We start from the raw sequence: 20,427 nt of genomic DNA on the forward strand, positions 1-20,427 counted from the left end.
TCAGATCCCCCCAGCTGTTCTAGCATCTACCTTATAAGTTTGTCAGGAGGATGGAAGGGATTAATACACAGAAACCTTTGCTGACACATAGTAGTCATCCTATAAACAGGAACTACCATTATTATTGAACAATACCTTGTACTCATCAAGGAAAGAACACGTTAATATTTATTCATTGATTCATTATTAAGCACCTATTTATGCCAGTCATGGCTAGAGAGTGGAACTGAAATGTGAACAACTTCCAACACAATTCCTGTCTGGTAGTCAATATGAGTGCAATAAAATTGTAGAGTGAGTAAGGTGAGGATTACAAAGATGCTTAAGCCTTTAACTCAGTATTTATTTAAATCAACTTGCATTTTACAAGCTAACATCTTTATTTTAAACAGCTTGCATGGCATTGCCTTTCGCCCTTGCATGAACTCCAGGTGGAAACTGGTGTAGGGCTGAGCTGGCCTGAGTTCTTGAGGGCTCAGGGCTCTCACTGTTTGTAGCCCACTGCTGTATCATCTGCTAGGAGCAGTCAAGTGTTTCTGAAACAGGGCCTGAGCAGGGGCTACCCCCATTTTGAGGAGGTGGATTGTTACACTGCCTTTGTCTTGTCTTATGTCCTCCAGAGCATGAAGACCAATTTGACCAGCAATTCCAATTCCCATCAATGGGCATATCTATAAGAAAGAAGGTCAACAAGCATCAGTCAGCACTTCTTATATTCTGGTGCCTTACTGGGGTTGGGTGAGCTATGTAAGCCTAAAGGCTTTGGGAGTCTGAATCTCTGAGCTCCCTGCTGCCATTTTCCTGGCCATTGTGCTTGTCATGCTCTTGCCTACCACAGGGCCTTTGCATATGCTTTCCCCCCTGTGCCCAGAACACTCTTCCCTCCTCTACTCACCTGGTCAATCCAATTCATCCCTCGGATCTCAGTAAAAGTGTTATTTCCTTGGGAAAAGCTTCTCTGACTCTCCCACTCCCCATCAATTCCCTGTGACTCCTGACTCTCCATCAATTCCTCGTATTTTAAGTTCTCTGAGCATTTTGTAGCAGTTGTTACAATTTAAACTTTAAAGAACTTTATGGGACAATTCAAATGATATTGGCCTTCCTTTCCCAAGCAAAATCTTGATTGTGACTGGGGCTATATCTTATTTGCTCACCTAGCAGCTAGGCAGGCAAAGAGGAGGCCCTTGCTAGACATGTGTTAAATGGATGAATGGATGAATAAATAAATGAATGAATGCTTTCCAGCTTAGACAGTTCCCACCTATAGGATGCTGGATAGTTATCTTCTTCTCAACCTATATAATGGGAGCTGTGTTATCTACTGTGAGCAGTGGATGTTGTAGATGAGGTGACAACAGACACCAGTGCTTTCCACACCCTGACACTTGGCTTTCACTTGAGGATTTTTGATTGTTGGTGAGATTGGCAGGTCATCAATCACATCCATCATGATATATCATGTGTCTAGATTTGCCACTACCTCACAGTGTAATTCTGGGTAAATTACTTAATAACTCTGGGCCTTTCCATTTGAAAAATAAGAGAGCTGGAGTGCATGGTTCCCAAGCGCTCCTCCAACCGATAGGAACCCTGTGGTTGTGAGACTGCAGACTCACTGGGAAGATGACTGCTAGGGGCATGGTTGAGGTGCAAGATGAGAGGGTGGACAACCTTGAGTGTTTTACTGGGAACATAAGAGTGCAGGCAGGAGTTATGATCAAAGGCTGTGGGGGCAGACCCACTGGACCTGAACCTGGGTTTCAACACTTCCTAATTGTGTGACTATTGGGTATGTTAGTTAGTGACCCATTGAACCTCAGTTTCTTCATCTATAAAATGGAAATATCAATAATATCTACTTCATGGGGTTGTTGTGAGGATTAAATAATTTAATATATATAAGATACAAAGTAATAATGTGCTCTTTAAAAAATAACCAATGTTTTTCTTGCTTTTACAATGTGTAAGGTATCATTCCAAATGCTTTATATGCCTCCTTACAAACTCAGGACAACTCTATGAGGTAGTTAATATGATCATATTCATCTTACAGGCACAGAAACTGAGGCATAAAGAGGTCAAGTATCTTGCTCCAGGTCAGTTATTAAATGATGGAGATGGAATTTCAACCCAAGCTGAGTTCAAGCACTCAGCAAGGGGTCTATTACATAGTAAAGTGTCCAGTAAATGTTCGTTGTTTGTTTTACATGTGCCATTTCCATATTGAACGGTATCACCAAAAAGTCACAGAAAGGAATAAAAGTGAGAGAGGAGTGAAAGGTTGAGAACTCCTATATGTTGAACTGGCCAAAGAATTTGAGATCTGGAAGGGATCTTAATGATAGCCAAGTCTTTCATTTGTTAATTCAACTATTATCACTGAGCAACAGCTGTGTCTGGCTACTGAGACACAGAGGTAAATGGGACATGGTCCCTACTCACAGATGCAGGGGAGTTAGATAGATACATCAACCCAAAGTACAATGCACAAACAGCTATAATAGGTACATGTTCAAAGTCCTGGGGGAGCCAGCAGGAGGAATTAGCTAATTCTTTGGGGATTAGAGGAAGTTTTTATGGAGGAGGGGGCATATGTGCTGGAATTTGAGGGCTGACTAGGAGCATACTAAGCAGAAAAAGAGGGTAAGCATTCCAGAATGATCCAAAGAGATGGCTTACAAAAGCCACACATCGATATTTCTCTAACATGAAGCATTCTGCGTTGTAAAAATAATGAAATGCATAACAATCAATCCATCAGTTATTAAATGATGGAGATGGAATTTCAACCCAAGCTGAGTTTAAGCAGGATGGATCTCAGGTTTCCTAGTATCCAGCCCCACACTCCACACCTGCTCCTTGCTCTTGTTCTGGTGAATTATTCTCTGGACCTCCCCAGAGTTCCTTTTCCAATCAACTTACTCTTCCGATAGGAGACCTCACAGGCTAGGCCTTGGGATCCAACAGGACAGATGCAGTCACAGCGTGATCCTGAGAAGACAAGGCAGAGAAAGTGTAAATCATGCCAGGTGGAGCTAAGAACTCCTGGAGCTCAGCCCTCCACATCACTGCAGTTCCATCAGGTTCAAACAGAGCACATATTTAGTTAAATGGCTTGCTATAGGCAGGTTCAGTGCCAGGAATACCTACTCCTTTCCTGAGGGCCTTTGCCATTAAGGGGTGTTTATTTTCATCCCTGGGAATACATAGAGTTGTTGAGGACAATTACTCATTAGCTGACATTTGACCCATACTTAAATGCTTTCAGTGTCAGAAGCTACATTAGCAGTCACTGAGGCCAATTGTCATTGATGTTCAATTTCATCCAAAATAATTGCCTAGTCTAGGCTTGAATACCTCGAGGATGGGGAACTCATTACTCTTAGCTGTCTCATCTGACTTTCAGCCAGTTCTGACTCCTTGGAAGTGATTCTCTATGTGAATTTGTAATCTGTCAAGGAACTTCTCATCTGAATCACATGAAATCTCTTTACAGGATTGTCCATCATAGGTCAGGCCCTGCAAGCATCCCAGTCTCTGGCTCCATATTCTCCCTCACCTTCACTGTGTAGCCTCAGGTGGGTCCGAGTTTCTAGGTCCAAATTTCACACAAGGCAAAGGAGAGTTCAGCAACCCTAGATTAAAATCTTGAGTTGATGAGCTGACCCCACTTGCTGCAGAACTAAACCTCACATAGGGGTCCTTGTGCTGATAGCAGAACTTCTAGGCCATATGTTCTCACTTATGTCTTCTCTGCTTATGTCTATCCTGTCCAAGGAGCCAGAGATATATTCCTCAATCCCAGTCTGGCAACTGGACTCTTTCAGCCTGAGAATACACCTTCTTCTATATCCCTTCCATTGAGCTAACTTCATCCACGTGGGCTCTGCCTTGACTCCAGCTGGTTCCCTGGGCTAAGACTTCCTGTAACCAGTTGCTCCTAATGCCCTGTTTTGTGTGTTGGGCTGGCCTCTTTTTTAGAGTCTTGCTAGGCTATCACAACAGGAGCATAAGATCCCAGGCTCTCACCCCTCCCAGGCTGCCCTGCTCACTGCAGTGACCCCAACAAGACTCTTGAGTTTAACAGTCAAGTTCTAGTGGCCCATCCTTGCTGCTACCCCCAAATCTTCTTATTACATATTAGTCAGGACATGCACAAAGGGCTTCTCCTACTCAGCCCAGGCCCTCTTCGGGGTAGAGATTCTGAGTCTATTCCCACTCCTTGCTGTGGACCACAGGATCTCAGCCTGCTCCTGTCTTCAGCTTAATGATGCTGTCACCCACGGTAACCCTTGGGGCTAGAACCCAGGTATACTGACAGCCAGAGTAGTATCTCCCAGTGGACTAAATTCTGACTTCTCGGTAAATAGAAGCAGGCAAATGGCTGGCCCCCAGCCTCCTTCAGATTATGGCTTCCACCAGGGACACCAGCTGCCTGAAAGGGGTACCTTTCAGGACAGGGACTCCATTTCCTTGGCAGGGAGCACAGTGGCAGGAACTAACTTCCTTCTGGAACTCCTCCAGTGCCTGCTTCATGTTCTGCTTCACTGTGCTGGAATAGGCAAAATCTGTGGCTGTCACTAGTTCATACAGAGGCTCCACCTGGAAAGGGAATGGGGCATTTATTTCAAGAGAAAAACATTTATCAAGTAGAAGTGTAAAGCAAAACTACAAAGGAATAGACTGGGATCAGTGCATAGAGACCACGTGTGGGTTCCTATGAAACTATATGGGTCTCCCATCTTCCCTCTGCTTCCCCTTACCCGATATACACAAATTAGCTCACTCAAGTTCAGGTCAACAAACACTTAGAATGCTTAACTAAGTGCTAGGCATTAAGCATAAAAAATGAGTAAGAGAAAATCCCTACTCTCAAGGAACTCAGAATCGAGAGAGACAGACAAACATACCAACAGATGGTTACCACATGGTGGATACAGGCACCAGCAGAAACTTGTAGAAAGAAGCAGGTGAGAGCAGAAAGGAGTGGATGCTTCATCTATCTTTGGTGGGGCAGAGAAGATGATTTTCCAGCAGCTCTTTGGAAGGATTATAGGAGTACTGTCCCAACATCACTACGCCCTCCAAACCTATCAAAATCATTCCCATCCTGCAAGAGTCACTATCAGGAATCTTCCAGAGCTCCAAAGCTCACAGAACACCTTCCCTCCATTAATCACTCAAGATACTGTCTGCACTACTCATCTGAAACAAATTCCATGTTTTTTACTGCTCCTTTATAGTTAATACTGGCTTTTTTTCTTTTTTTATGTGCAGAGTTCCTTTTTTCTTCTTTTCTCATTAGATTGTAAGCTCCTGGAGCTCAGGGCAATGTCTCAGCTCTGTGTTTCGAGGGTCCAGCCCCCAGCTAAGTGAATAGAGTGGCTGGATGGATGTCGGGGGACGGAAGGCCTCATTAAGGTGATGGTAGGGGGCATGGATGAGAGGGTTTGGCTGTCAGAAGCATAGAGGAAGAATCAGCAGATGCTGCTCACTCAGTGGGCATGGCCATGTTTGAGACGGAGAAGTCACAGATAGATGTGGCATTATTTGTGGGTTAGAAAAACCAGAGGCACAGACAGTCCAAATAGATAGTTAAAAATGTTCTATTCCTCTTGGCTCAAGTTGCAACTCCAGGGCCAGGTTCCTCTCCAGCTTTTGCTTGTGATTCTGCCCTAATCCTGCCCTGGAGAGTTTAGGGTACGTCTAAATGCAGGCAATCATGACTAATAGAAGACTCCCTTGGGAAGAAAATTGCTTCCATTTCTTAATGCATCTGATGCTGACCTTTGCTCCAGTGGGCAAAGCAAGGCCCCTTGGTGGTCCCATTTTCTCACCATTTTGTGGTCAATGAATTGATCCAGAGGCTGTTTGCAGAACCATCCAACCTGCTGGCCACACAAGGGGTGGGGGTGGGAGTTTGGAGAGAGAAAGAGGGGAGCTTGCTTTACACCAATGAAGAGCTCCTCCGACAATCTGATTTTGCTCCCAAAGCACCTTGAAAAGCTGCCATTAACCACAAAGGCATTTTCCTACCAGCACTGAGATTTGCTGCAGGAGACAGAGGAAATCAGAGGCCAAACTGGAATAAACCTTCAATATATACTGTGTCCCGGGAGCTGTGTGGAGGTCTACAAATATGATCCTACTTCATCCTCACAAACTAGCAATTATCAGCCCCATTTTCAGGTCAGGCTAAGTAATTCGATCAAGATCACGCAATTCATATATGGTATTACCAGAATTCTATTCCAAAACCTGTGTCTTTCCTCCTAGTTCACCATGATTATTGATAAAAATGGCTTGATTGTTCCCATTTACAGTCTCCCTCCTAGGCTTCTCCAAATTTCGCAAGCTATGGTTTGACTTGCAGATTAACAGCTACTCCTCAAGACTCCAAATTTCCTTTTTAAACTTAATATAGCACATTCGTCTGTTCTTTGATTTGCTGCTCATTTTTTTTCCTGTCCTTTTTCTTCTCTCCTTTTGCTCCTCCCTCCTTACCTTTTGTCCTCCTTTTCTCTTTCTCTTTCTTTCCCACTTCTCCCCCAAATACACAATGCTAACCACTCACATTGATCATTGGATCCTCAGCACATCTGCCCTTGTAAAAATTTTCTTTTATCATATTGCTGCAAAGAAATGGTGAGCACCGACTAAACTCTACACAAGTTTCTATACTAAACCTCAGTGTTCTTAGTGATAACAAATAATTATTACCATAGCTACCATTTATTAGGTGCTGAATTAAACACTTTATATACATTATCTAACTTAATCTTTACAACAATCTTATGAGTTCGTTAGTCTTTTGTTTCCTTCTTATACAGGTGAAAAAGCTGAGGCACAGAGACATTAAGTAGATTGACAAAGTCACATAGCTAGTGAGTGGTGGAAAAAGGATGTGACCTGTTAACCTGTGGTCTGTTTCCTTTCAGTGTATATTTTTGGGCAGGTAGATGGACCTATCCAAAGGATGAATAGGTAGCTATTTACACCAAATTTGTGGCATAAGTGTAATTTTATATCTCACTTTCTTCACTTATCATCAGAATATGAGCATTTTTCCACGATTCCATCGTCTTTGATAAAATGGCTTCTCACAGCTTCAGAGTATCCTTCTATATGGATGAGCCACAACGTATTCAACTCTTCTTCTGTTCTTGAGCCTTTAGGACATTTCCTTTCGTTCTTTTCCCTTTTGCTGCTTCAAATAACAAACTAAGACATGCCTTTACACATACATCTTTACCAACTAGTCAAATTATTTCTTTAGTAGATTCTTGCATTGGGTGTTGTTGCATTTTTAATGTTTTGGATACATCTGCTTAAATTCTGTTCCTAAAGAATTGTATCAAATTATATTCCCATCCTATTTGACAAAAATATCCATCTCATCACAGTCAATGCCATTGAGTATTGTAGACTTTCAATCACTGTCCCTTTAATAGGTAGAATATAATATTGCAGTTACTTTAATTTTTGTTTTTTATGACTACAGAAGTTAAACATTTTGCATCTTTATAAACCAACTGAGAAGTGTTCATCTCTTTGAGATGTTTCTTTCTTCAAAACTATCATTCCTTTCATATTAAGGATCTCATTTGTGGTACATTTTTTTTTTTTTGGTGTGTTATCAGCCATTTAGTTATATTTGTGGGTTTCTTTGTTTTTTCTTTTTCTTTTTTTTTCTGTTTTTTTTTTTTGAGACAGAGTCTTGCTCTGTCACCCAGGCTCGAGTGCAATGGCACGATCTCAGCTCACTGCAACCTCCACCTCCCCGGTTCAAGCGATTCTCCTGCCTCAGCCTCCCGAGTAGCTGGATTACAGGCGCACGCCACCACACCCAGCTAATTTTTCTATTTTGAGTAGAGATTGTTTTCACCATGTTGGCCAGGCTGGTCTTGAACTCCTGACCTCACGTCATCCGCCCACCTTGGCCTCTCACAGTGCTGGGATTACAGGTGTGAGCCACCGCACCTGCTGGATTTTCCTTTTTGAAATTCAGAATTTATTTTTGCAGGTAAGCTTTGTCGGTCCAAATCCAACATTGTCTTTCCAGGCGTATGCTGCCACAACATTTATATTTTAAGCACTCCCTGGACCAGAGTAATTTGCTTTGAGAAAATCTTTGATACCTTGCTTTGAGAAAGGTATGAGGGTCATTATTACAGTTTATTAAATATTTCAGCTTCTTTTCCTTCTGGGCACGTGGCAAGGCTGACATTCTCGCTCTCTTTGAAGGCAGGTTTGCCATGTGACTCGTTTTGACCAGTGACAGGTGAGAAGAGAGTGTCACTTCAAGGTCGAGGCTTTCCAAACAGAGTGAGGTGACTTGTCCCACTCTTTTATTATCACTGCTCTGGTGATCTTGGGAGCACATGACAAGATGCAACCCCCATCATCTGGATCTGTGAGCAACTACATTGAGCAAATCCCTCTTGCCAACACACTTTGGACATATGTGATTGAGAAATAAGCTTTTGTGGTATCAAGCTACTGAAATGTTGAGGTTGTTTCTCTGCATCATGACCTATGCAATCCTGATCTCTGTGTGGGCACCATTCATTACTATATTTTTTCCCTTCTGCCCTGGGCAATGCCAATAATTCATCCAATGGCTTCTTTACCAGCATAGGACCCAGCCAACAACCTAGCTATCATGACTAGCACAGAAATGTACATGGATGACAGACTTTGTGACTAGGATTACCAGTTAAAGACAGGCCATTCAGTTATATTTTAATATGAGATTAAAAAACAATTAATTTTTTTTAGTTTAAGTATATCCCATGCAATACTGGGGAGACACTTACACTAAAAAATTATTCCTTATTTATCTGAAATTCAAATTTAACTAAACTTCCTGTGTTTTCATTTGCGAAATCTAGCAACTTTTTACGTGACTCCTTTACTATCTAAAATCTCTTCGGAATTCTTCACCCATTAATGACCATTTCACTAGGTCACAAGTTTTTTCTTCAAGACTCCTCAGCTGTTGCTCCATTTTCTTCAAGCATTTCACACTGCAAAGAATTCTAGGGCCAGTTTGACTTTTATTCCTGTAGGATATATTTGTTCCTAAAAGTAAACATTTTCACCAGGCTGTGTTTCAGTTTTGTTTTGTTTTCAGTACTTTGGCTTAGCTTTCAATGAGCTGTTCATTCTGCATTATCAGCTCAGGGAAGATTCTCTTCTTATATTTTTGATTAATGTATTTTCACATTTAATCTTGTCTCTTTCTTAGGAAGAAGTCTCTGTGTTTTAAGCTTTCTACTCCTGTACTCTCTATCATATTTCTTTTCTGCCATTGTTTTAATCTCCCTGTCTCTTGCGTCTGCCTTCTAAGAACATGTTTGTAACACCTTCCACATCACTGTCTCGATTTTCTGCAGTGTCAGTTCCGTCCTTTATAGCTTCCAATGTGGGCTTTAATTCTGTTATTGTATGTTTGGTTTCCTGTATTCAGCCACTTGCCTTTTCATCTGATTAGTGTCTAAACACCTCAGCTTTTATTTCATAAATTCTTCATTTCCTTGAATTGTATGATAATCACAGAAAATGTATTCTAAAATCTACTTCCATTTTTCTGTTTTTTAGACATCACTATTTCCTATATCATGAACGTAATTTCAATCTTTTGTGTTCAAGATCTCTTTATATGTCCATTGCTGTCTCTTAAGTCTTCTTTGAACAAAGAGCTACCTATGTCTAAAGTTTACCACTAAACATTAAGAATGGGTTCCTCTGTGGTCTCCTTCCCTGCCTACCTGTTCTATAGAAATCATGTTTTAGGCCTTGATCTTGAAGACTGGTTTACATAATTAAGCCTTGGCTGAAACTATTGCATCTAGAAATTGCTTGTCTACTGGGCTTTGCTATCCTGAAATCAATTGCCACTCCAGCTACCTGGTAAGCTGGCTTTGCGGAGAAGAATTATTCTGACATAATGTGAAGCCATCTGCAGTTCCCTCTTGCCAGAAAAAAATGCATGTGAGAGTGGGATGCCCAGAGTGTATATTTCCAACTCAGGGTGGGAAGGTACAGAGGTGTGTGAAAGCTGTCAACACTCCTGCCTTCTCCACTCCTGCAACACTCCCAAAACATCTCTGATTCTCTAATACATCCCACATCACATCACACGCTTGGCATTTGACATTCCCAGTGCCCAGGTAGGCACATTCAACTGATCTGAGTAACCAGGGCATTCATTTGGTTCTCAGTTTTTTAAAAAAGATTCAGGTAAGATATCTCAGGAAAAAGACGTAAAGGCTAGGGCTCTATTTTCCCTTGAACTCTGTTCTCTCCCATGACCAGCTGTGATGCTGACCAATGTCACCATGGCATCAGCCAAGCCCAGATTTCTCAGGAGCTCCTGCCGCTTAGCCGATTTTATCCTTTTCATGTTTGCCAGCAACTGTATCCTAAGTGCCACTGCTGAATAAGTGCAAATGAGAGGGTTTGAATGGCAGCCTTCTTGTTCTGCAGAAACTATGTATTTGACATGCAAATAAAGAAATCAGCAGGCTGGGGACTGCAGAGTCTCTCATCAGAGCACCAGCCCCTCAACCCTCCAACTTGACTGCAAGGTGGGATCTCCAGAGAGTAGGTACTAGCCCATAATGACTGTACAGACATTGGCAAGAAGAGCATGGTGTTAAGACGTGCTATGGGCACTGTGCAGAAGTCCACACAGGCAAGGACCTACCATTGCTGACATGTATGACAGTCCTGGTCTAACAAACATCTTTTTAGTTTAACATTGTAAAACTCCTCTAGTTTGGGTGACAAGTGGTTAGGATCATTATTTTTTATTCATCAAACCCACAGGAAAGTCTAGAGGGCAGGCAAGAAGTCGAAGTCTTTTGTTTGAACCGAATAGACTCTTGAGCAGCCATAGAGGGATACAACTTCTTTAGCCCTTGATTTTTGTCAATCACAATATGGAGATAAGAATAATTAAATTGCAGACCAGTGTGGGGATTACATAAAATAACATTTCTAGATGTTAGATGAAGAAACATTTCTAAAGAGGGTCGTGAATATATTAGGTGCTCAAGACATGTTAGTTGTTGTGATGTCTTATCCTGTCCTGTAAGATGTTACGTGTATGTGTATCTTACTATTCCTCGTAGACCATATGTTTTGTCCTTGCATTTTCCTCTATTTTCCCCTAGTACCTTACTTCCTGTAGCATAGCAGGAATTTAGCAACTATTTGTTGGTTGAATGCATAATGTTTAAATGAATAAATGACTAAATGAGTGATTCTCTAATGAAATAAAAGGAATATTAATTTAATTGATTAAATTTAATTGATTAAATTTTTAATAAATTAATATTTCTTTTATTTCACTAGAGAGGCTAGAGGCCAGGCACAGTAGCTCACACCTATAATCCCAGCACTTTGGGAGGCAAAAGTGGCAGGATTACTTGAGGTCAAGTTCAAGACCAACCTGGGCAACATAGCAAGACCCCATTTCTAAAAAAAAAAAAATTTAATTAGCCAGGTGTGGTGTCATGCACCTGTAACCCTGGCTACTTAGGAGGTTGAGGCAGGAGGATCACTTGAGCCCAGGAGTTGGAGTCTGCAGTCAGCCAAGAACATGCCACTGAACCCTAGCCTGGGTAACAGAGCAAGACCCTGTCTCTAGAAAAGAAGAAGAAAAGGAGCAAGCTAGAATTAAAGCTGATTGTTAGTTTCCTTTAGCAACATGGGGCCCAAGTGAGAGGGAGTCGAGGGTCTCTAGGTAGTACTGAGCAGTGTGTTATAATTTATTTATTTCAAATATATTTTCTACTATTGTATATGTGTCTCAAAATCAGGGCCTGGATCTTAGTGATCTCTGCATTTTATACCTTGGCTCATGGTAGGTACTCAGAAGCTATTTTCCGGGTGGAGGAAAGGATGGGTAGAGCAGCGTTGTGTACCTTAACTTTGATGATGGCTGGGTTGTACTGCACAGCGTCTCCCCACTCCTGCATCAGGTCCGCTGTCGGCAGCTCCTGGTATGCCAGGGTGGTGATGTGCTCACTTGCCCCTCCTCGTACCAGGACCACCAAGTCCTCCACTATGGTGTCCCTCTTGTTTCTGTCTGGAATGGACACAGAGAGCTAGCAGGTCACAGAAGATATCCCTTTGCGACCTAGAATTTACTGCAACCCAACCAACAATTTGGGTACATCATATTCACTGAACTTGTCTGAGAGATGTGGGTAGACCAAACACTTCCTTGCCCACAGGGCAGGTCATGGTGCATGGGGCAAAGGGAAACTCACTCAGCCATAGGCAATACAAATTGAGGGCAGGACAAGAAAAAGACATTTATCTTGAGCAGCTGTAAGTGCTAGTTACTGAGTAAGTTTATGGAAGATAGATGATAGCTAGATTAGATAGATAAATAAATAGATAATAGGTAGATAGATAGGTAGGTAATAGACTGGTAAATAGGTAGGTAGATAGGAGAGTAGATACGAAGATAGATGATAGGTAAGTAGGTAGATAGACAGGTGATAGGAGATAGATAATAAATTGGTAGAAAGATAGATGATAGATAGATAGATAGATAGATAGATAGATAATAGATAGTAGATAGATAATAGTAGATATATAGATAGATAGATAATAGATACTAGATAGATAATAGACAGTAGATAGATAGATAGTAGATAGATAGATAATAGTAGATAGATAGATAGATAATAGACAGTAGATAGATATATAGATAGATAGATAATAGACAGTAGATAGATAATAGATAGTAGATAGTAGATAGATAGATAGATAATAGACAGACAGACACACAGACAGGTAGATAGGTAGATAGAGAGAGAGATAGACAGGCTATGATATTTTCTTTTACCAGACAGCAATTTTAGGAGCCCAGCATTATTAGCTCTACTTCACAAATTATGAAACACATACCTGGAATTGTTAAGTGACTTGCCAAGGCCTACACAGCTAGTAGCTGATAAAGATAAATTTTAAACAAGGTCTGTCTGGTTTCATAGCCACTGTTCCTTGGTCAAATAACTTTCCTCTCTCCAAACTGGCTCCTGCAGGTAGAGTGTAGAGGAGCTCACCTGGTGGAAACTGAGTTCATCCTCTCCTCCACTCACCCTACACACCTTGACCAGGCATGAGTCCAGCTCTGACTTTGTCTAGCCTTGTGGTTTGGGACAAATCATTTATACAGTATGAGGTTTCTTTTTTGTTCTCATCTATAAAGTGGATACTCTGCATCCATGTAAAGAATAAATGGTATATTAACAGGTAATAATTATTATTTATGTGTCAGTCACTAATCTAAGTGCTGTACATGTATGAATGCATTTAATCTTCACTACAAAATAGTAGCTGTATAATCCTCACTGTGCAGATAAGAAATCTGGGAGAGATGAAGGTACTTACCAGACAGCCCTGTCCAGGCCTTAAGTTGTCTCACTTCTTTGTGTGAGATGACAGTTGTGGGAAAATTTACAAAGGCTGTGCTAAGTATGTAGTTGACACTTATTAAACAGTGGCCACTATAAAGCAATTATTATTTTGACTTATGGAGTTGCCCAGAAAGCCCTCAATCATGTCAGTGAGTTATTTCTATTCTAATGTGTCTATGTCCCCACTGCCAAAAGAACTGGTGTGAAACAGCCCAGCGTGGTGGCTCATGCCTGTACTCCCAGCACTTTGGGAGGCCGAGGTGGGTGGATCACTTGAGGTCAGGAGTTTGAGACCAGCCTGGCCAATATGGCGAAACCCTGTCTCTGTGAAAAATACAAATATTAGCTGGGCATGGTGGCACATGCCTGTAGTCCCAGATTTTGGGAGGCTGAGGCAGAAGAATCCTTTGAACCCGGGAGGCAGTGGTTGCAGTGAGCTGAGATCATACCACTGCATTCCAGCCTGGGTGAGAGAGTGAGATTCCATCTCAAAAAAAAAAAAAAAGAACTGGTATAAAACAGCTCCTCAAGTCTGAGCCTGCAATACCTGAGCAGCATTAAAAAGTAAGGAGGCGTCTCTGCCAGGCATGGTGGTTCATGCCTGTAATTTCAGCACTTTGGGGGTACCGAGGCTTGTAGATGGCTTGAGCCTAAGAGTTTGAGACCCGCCTGGGCAACATGGCAAAACCCCGTCTCTATAAAAAATAAAATAAAATAAATAATAATAATAATAATTAGCCAAGCATGGTGGCATGCACCTGTGGTCCCAGCTACTCAGGAGGCTGAAGTGAGAGGATTGCCTGAGCCCGGAAGGTGGAGATTGCAGTGAGCCAAGATCACGCCATTGCACTCCAGCCTGGGCGACAGAGTAAGACTCTGTCTCAAAAAAAAAAAAAAAAAAAAAAGCTGGCGGTGGGGGAGGAGTCCTCATCTACTGCCAACAGGAGTATAAATTGGTACAGCCATTTTAGAAAACAGCTTAGCACTATCTAGTCAAATAGAAAAAGCACACCCTCTGAAACCCAGCAATTACAGTCCTATGTGTATTCTCTGGAAAGACACTTGTACGCGTGTACCAGATAACTATGTAAGATGTTCAGAGCAGCATCAATTATAATTGCTTGAAAGAGGAGATAATTCGAGTGTTCATCAATAGTAGAATGGACAAAGAAAAAGTGGTATATTCAACAAAATAGTATGCAGCGATAGAAGTGAACTAACTATAGTTATACACAAAAACATTATGTTGAATGGAAAACACACGACTGGAAGGATTATATTCCATTCATATAAAGTTCAAAAATAAGCAACACTAAGTCACGGCGATATGTTAGGTGGTAAAACTATAAAAAACAGAAGGACATACTTGGCATAGAAGTTGGGATAGTATTTGTCTCAAAAAGGGAGGGAGGTGTTGTAATCACCAGAGGTGCTAGGAGGATAAACATTTAAGTGTGGAAGTCACAAGCCCCTGTCACTCACCTTTTATTTCATTCAGAATACCTCTGCATTTGCCTACGGACACACCCAGCCTGACGTAGACCTCTTCAATGGCACCACCAATTTTAAAATCATTTTTGGCACAGGCATGGACGTTGTTAAGAGTATAATCTGAAGAAAGCAAGGAAAAAGGTCCATGACGTAAAAAGTAATTCACTCTGTCCCTTTTCCTATGATCGAGTCCAGAGGCCTAGCCCTTTTTGGATGTCACAAGGACTCAGGTTCAAATAAATAGGTCACCAGCCTGATAATAAGAAATGCAGGCAGCAACTGGCACCAGGGCAGAGACCTCGTAGAGCTCAGGCCCAACTTCCCCTTTCAGCCTCCCTGCAACGCTCTCTGAGGATTTTTGCAGACTTCGAAAGAGGGGAAGTGCTCAGAGTCATTTTCTAAAAATTTGATCGCCTTATTGATTCTCTAGGGATAGATCCAGTGAGTACAGAGACTGTTACAATCTGCCTGCCCTCCCTGACCCACCCTTCTCCAATCTTTGATAAGGTAGAAAAAGTGTGTTAATTAATTAGTTGAGAAACTGCATATAAAAAGTAAGGCATAGTATCTGGCAAAGAGACGGGGCAAATTTCCCTGATTTCTTCTTCATTTTTGGACTGTTTCTTACTTCTTCCTCCCTAATTCTCCCTGAGGCATCCTCCTCCTCTGGTCTTGCTGAAATTCCAGATGTGACTTATAAGCACCTCTCCAAGCACTCTGAGGCCAGTTCAGGGAGAAAAGAGCAACCTTGACCACCAGGGCTGTCTAGCAATGTTGGTATAGATCAGTTTTTCCCGAAGTGCATTTCTTGAAACATGAATCCTGTGAGATGGTAGCAGATGTTATGAGAAAAGGAACTTCCGTGGTCAAGAAAGTGTGACAAATGTTGCATCAAAATAGGTGGAGAGGTCATTTTATTGGAGTACATTCGTGAAACTTTGAGAGTGGAATCTATTATGTGTTTTCCCAACTTATTTAATGATTAAGCCCTTTTATGGGAAGCAGTTTGAGGAACAGTGGAAAGCACTTTTGAGACCATTTTTATGCAGGAAGTTACCTCTGATTTTGACAAGACTGAGGCCACACTGTAAAAATTTACATTGTGTACCATGTGTGCTCTTGCAAGTACATGGACTGGTAATCAAGCCCTGGCTCCACCACTGCAATCTGTGTGACCTACAGCAGTTCGCTTAACCCAACAAGGGCCATGTCATAGGAAAGGATATTGGGTTGGAAAGCAGCAGACTTGCAGTTGACTGGAATTGGAAAGAGCTGGGATATCTCTATGAAGATGAATTATAGGGGAGAGATGGGGGTGGAATATTATTTTGGAGACCACAGTAATAATCTGAGACCTTGCTATGTAAAGTATGACCTATCGGCCAGCAGCATCAGGATCACTCCAAAGCTTGTTAGAAATGCACTCTCAGGCCTCACTCCAAACCTACTGAATCAGAATCTACCTCTTCCAAGATTCATACTTGATTCACATCCACATTAAATTTTGAATGTGAAGGTCTGGTCATGGGGTGAGCCTATGGTGGTAACAGGAAAAATAGAAAATATAATTTGGAGGTAGAGCTGATGGATCTGAAGAAAAGAAAAAACAATAGATTTGAAGAAAAGAAAAACAATCAAGGTGGATTGCTAGTTTTATGGCTTGAGCCCCTGGTTGGATGGTGGAACCGTTTCTGAGATGTGGATGGCTATAGAAGAAACACATTGGAGAAAGAAAGTCAAAAGTTCTCTTTGGGCACATGTTCAGCTGTTGAGAGTTGTTACACCTTCACATGCAGACATCAAAGAAACATTTCGACATAAACTCTTGGGTGCAGGAAGAGATCCAGGATGGATCCAGGAAGAGATCCAGGAGTTATCTGCATGCTGAAGGTATTCAGAACCGTGGGATTGGGTACAATCGCATAGAGAGAAAAGCTGTAGAAAAGAGAATGGCCTAGGGAGCTAGGCAGAGGAGGACTGACATTGTCAATCAAAAAGAGGAGGAAGAGGAATCTGCAAATGACACTGTGAAGGTGTAGCCAGGAAGGCAGAAAGAAAACTACAAGTTCAACTCTTCCCCCAGCTTTTAGAAAGCCATGGTCCCTTGGGCAGTATACCTCCTCTCTCCATGGACTCTTTGTTCATAACGAGGGTGTATTCATAAATGCCCCCAAGCACAGCCTCTGTGATGTAGTGGGTCCCAAAATCACGGAAGAGATCTCTGTATTCCCCGTAGCTGTACTCCAGGGGCAGCCGCTTAACTCTCTGAAGGAACTCGTAATGGAGCATGAGGCTTCTGGATTTCAGCTTGTAATGTGCTACTTCAAGGTCAGAGCGTGCATGCAGAAATACGCTTTTCTAAATGAAATACCAACATGGGAAAACCAGACCTTTAAAGTTAGGAATCTGGAACGAGAAGATGAACTTTACAAATACCATCCGATGTTCTTGGCCCGGGGTCATCACTCTTATGATTCCTTTAGGATACTTGAGAGAAGACAGCCTCTTTGACAAGCTTTCAATGCTTATAAATATTCTGACATCCTGTTCAGCTTGGAAGAGCTTGCCCTTAACTCACTTCCTTACTGTAGAGAATAAGGACTGGGAAGGGTAACAAAAGCAGGCATGGCAGGGAGAAGCTGGAGGGCATGGGACCTCTCTGATGGGACATGGGGTTTGCTAACCTGCAAAAGTGCCTGCTTTGCTGATGCCTTGTAAACTCTGAAAAAAAGCTGCGCAAGAAAGTAAAAGTGGTGCTTTAGGAAAACCAGCTATGACAGCGTACGGCAGGAGTCAGCAAAATACAGCCTCGTACCAAACCCAGTACCTGTACTTGCTTGTAAATACAGTTTTATTGGAACACAACTGCATCCATTTATTTACATATGGTTTACAACTGGTGTCACACTCCAATGGCAGTGTTGAATAGTTGCAACAGAGACCTTGCAGTCTCACAAAGCCTAAAATATTTACTATCTGGACCTTTACAGAAAAAGTTTGGTGACTCTCCATGTATGGAATAGACCGAAAGCTGGTGATGCCAGATGAAGTATAAACCCTAGGTGAGCATTCCCTATACTGCTGTATAGGCAGAGAAAAAGGGGAAGGTGGCAAATGCCTGTGAGATACGTTCAGCCTAATCCTAAATCCTTCAGCTCTACAAAGCCATGCCAGCTGGGCTGGTGCCTATTGCCCTGGGGCCTCATTTTGTCTCCTAGCTTGCTCTCACCCCATTCTAGGCCTGCCTCAGTGACCTATGACCCTTCCTTCTCCCTTACCCTTCCTAAACAAGCAGTCACTAGGTACTCTGTTCATTATTTTTCTGGATATTTTAGGTTGCATCTCATTTTGTTTGCATTATTATAAAAGCCTCCTCCCTAAACTCCTTCCTTTCTTTTGCCTCCTTCAATGCCCCAATCAGAGTTGACATCCTAAAATTCAGATTGTATTATGACAATGCTCCTCTTGGCTTAAAGCAAAACCTTGCATGGCTTGCTGTTGCCTTCAAAATAAAATCAGCTCCCCTACTCTGAGTATAAGATCATCACAATTTGTCCTCCAGTAGCCTCTCTGGCTTCAGCTGCTACACCCCTGAAGTTTTCCTCTCCATACTTTACTACTTTCTACCAGCCACGTATGTCAGCATTCAACCAACTTTTCACTGTTCCCCAAGCCTGACATTCGCTTTCATATTATTTTGTACATGCTGTTCCTTCTCCCTGAAATGTTATTTTCTCCCTTGTCTGCCCAACATATACCTACTTATCTTTTAAATTTCTACTTTGCCATTGCCTCCAATCTGATAACAACCTCAAGGTCCCAGATGCACCCTGACACTCCCTTTTCTAGGATTGCATTGTACTTGTTTGCATTTCCTTTATAGCATATGCCATGTTGTATTATAACTGATATAATTAAGAATAATACGGCTAGGAGTGGTGGCTCATGCCTGTGATCCCAGCACTTTGGGAGGCCAAGGCGGGCAGATCATGAGGTCAGTAGGTCAAGACCATCCTGGTTAACATGGTGAAGCCCCATTTCTACTAAAAATACAAAAAAATTGGCCGAGCACGGTAGCACGTGCCTATAGTCCCAGCTGCTGGGGAGGCTGAGGCAGGAGAATCGCTTGAACCCGGTAGGCGGAGGTTGAAGTGAGCTGAGATCATGCCACTGCACTCCAGCCTGGGCAACAGAGCAAGACTCTGTCTCAAAAAAAAAAAAAAAGGAATAATATATTGGCTTTCATGTTTGCTGCTCCTACTACACTGCACTGTGAACCTGAAGGCAAGAATATTATCCTAGAGACTACAGATCCCTAGTCTGTCTCTAGGATAGTGCCTGGCCCAATGCTAGCATCCTATAACTGGCAATTTGAATCAGGGAGCTGGAAGGGAGAGAAGGAGAGAAGGAAAAGGGTAGGGAGTAAGCAACAGGAAGCAGATGATATGATCAGATTAGTATCATAGAAACAGTTCTTCATGCGTGTGAAGGGGCAAGCTAGGAGACAGAGAAACTATTTAGTTGGGCACAGTAAGAGATGAAAGAAACTGGATTAATTAAGAGGTAATAGGAGTTAGTGTAAACAAATATTGAATAGTAATACTGAAGGATTTGGTAATCAACAGATGTGAACATGAAGCAGAAGTGAGAGCCAGATATGATTCTGGCTCAGTTCTTAGCCTGGAAAAGTAGAGGGGAATATGCCATTAACACCCATTAAAAATTTAGGAAGAAGACATTGCCTTGGAGTGTCAGCACGATGCCCAGGTGAGATGCTCAGAAGAGTGGATAGGGAAGGTCTGAAGCTTAACCAAGAGGTTAGAAGCAGTGATGAAGGCTCATAGCTTGTCCCTGTAAAAGAGGAAGTGAGTTGAAGAGGGCAGGCAGCCAGGGGAGATTGGAGAGTACATCGAGAAGAGGGCCACGAATTAAACAAGGACAGATGGGAATATTAGACCCAGGAAGGAAGCTGATAAGGAACAGAAAGAAAGCAGGAGAAACAGGAGAGCAATGGTTTGGTCATCTCCACTGAACACCCTAAGAAGTCAGAGAAGAGGTCTTGGGTGACATTCCAGAGAGGAATTTCAGCTGGATGTCTGGAATAAAAGTCAAATTCCTGTGGGCTGAAAAGTCTCCAGAGAAGTTCTGGTCTTCAAAGCTACATCTTAAGCTTATTGAAACCCTAAGGGAAAAGTTTATTAGAAAATGAAAGAAAATAATTATAGAAGGTTGTCTCTGCCTGGTCTCTTAATAAGTAAGTTAGCTATTTTTTTTTTTAGAAGATTTCAAGACAACAGAAAGATAATTGGTTGTTAGGAATAGTTGTAATGTGGAATATAGACACATCTGGGGCATGTCATTTCCAAAAGATCCATATGCTATAGCTGGAATGTCCCTCTCAAAACTCATGTTGAAATTTAATTGCCATTGTAACAGTTTTGAAAGGAGGCACCTTTACGAGGTTATCATGTCATGAGGGTTCTGCCCTCATGAATAG

At 42.0% G+C, this 20,427-nt stretch overlaps 1 protein-coding gene across 3 annotated transcripts in view; it reads right to left on the reverse strand.

The window, feature by feature from the left end:
- Positions 1-319: 319 nt before the first annotated feature.
- Positions 320-20,427, reverse strand: part of C8B (complement C8 beta chain) — a 36,913-nt gene continuing 16,805 nt past the window's right edge. For 2 of the 3 annotated variants that reach the window (XM_012506634.1, XM_012506633.1), the window contains exons 8-13: positions 17,048-17,288; positions 14,922-15,050; positions 11,934-12,097; positions 4,452-4,605; positions 2,926-2,994; positions 323-671 (exon numbers count right to left, since the gene is read on the reverse strand). In XM_012506634.1, the coding sequence (XP_012362088.1) occupies positions 517-671; positions 2,926-2,994; positions 4,452-4,605; positions 11,934-12,097; positions 14,922-15,050; positions 17,048-17,288 (912 nt within the window). In that variant the 3' untranslated portion in view covers positions 323-516. Of the gene's footprint in view, positions 672-2,925; positions 2,995-4,451; positions 4,606-11,933; positions 12,098-14,921; positions 15,051-17,047; positions 17,289-20,427 lie in introns of all 3 variants that reach the window. The other variant, XM_030812494.1, reaches the window with a different exon arrangement.

Source organism: Nomascus leucogenys, chromosome 5 (assembly GCF_006542625.1).
Source record: "Nomascus leucogenys isolate Asia chromosome 5, Asia_NLE_v1, whole genome shotgun sequence".
Classification (NCBI taxonomy): domain Eukaryota; kingdom Metazoa; phylum Chordata; class Mammalia; order Primates; family Hylobatidae; genus Nomascus; species Nomascus leucogenys.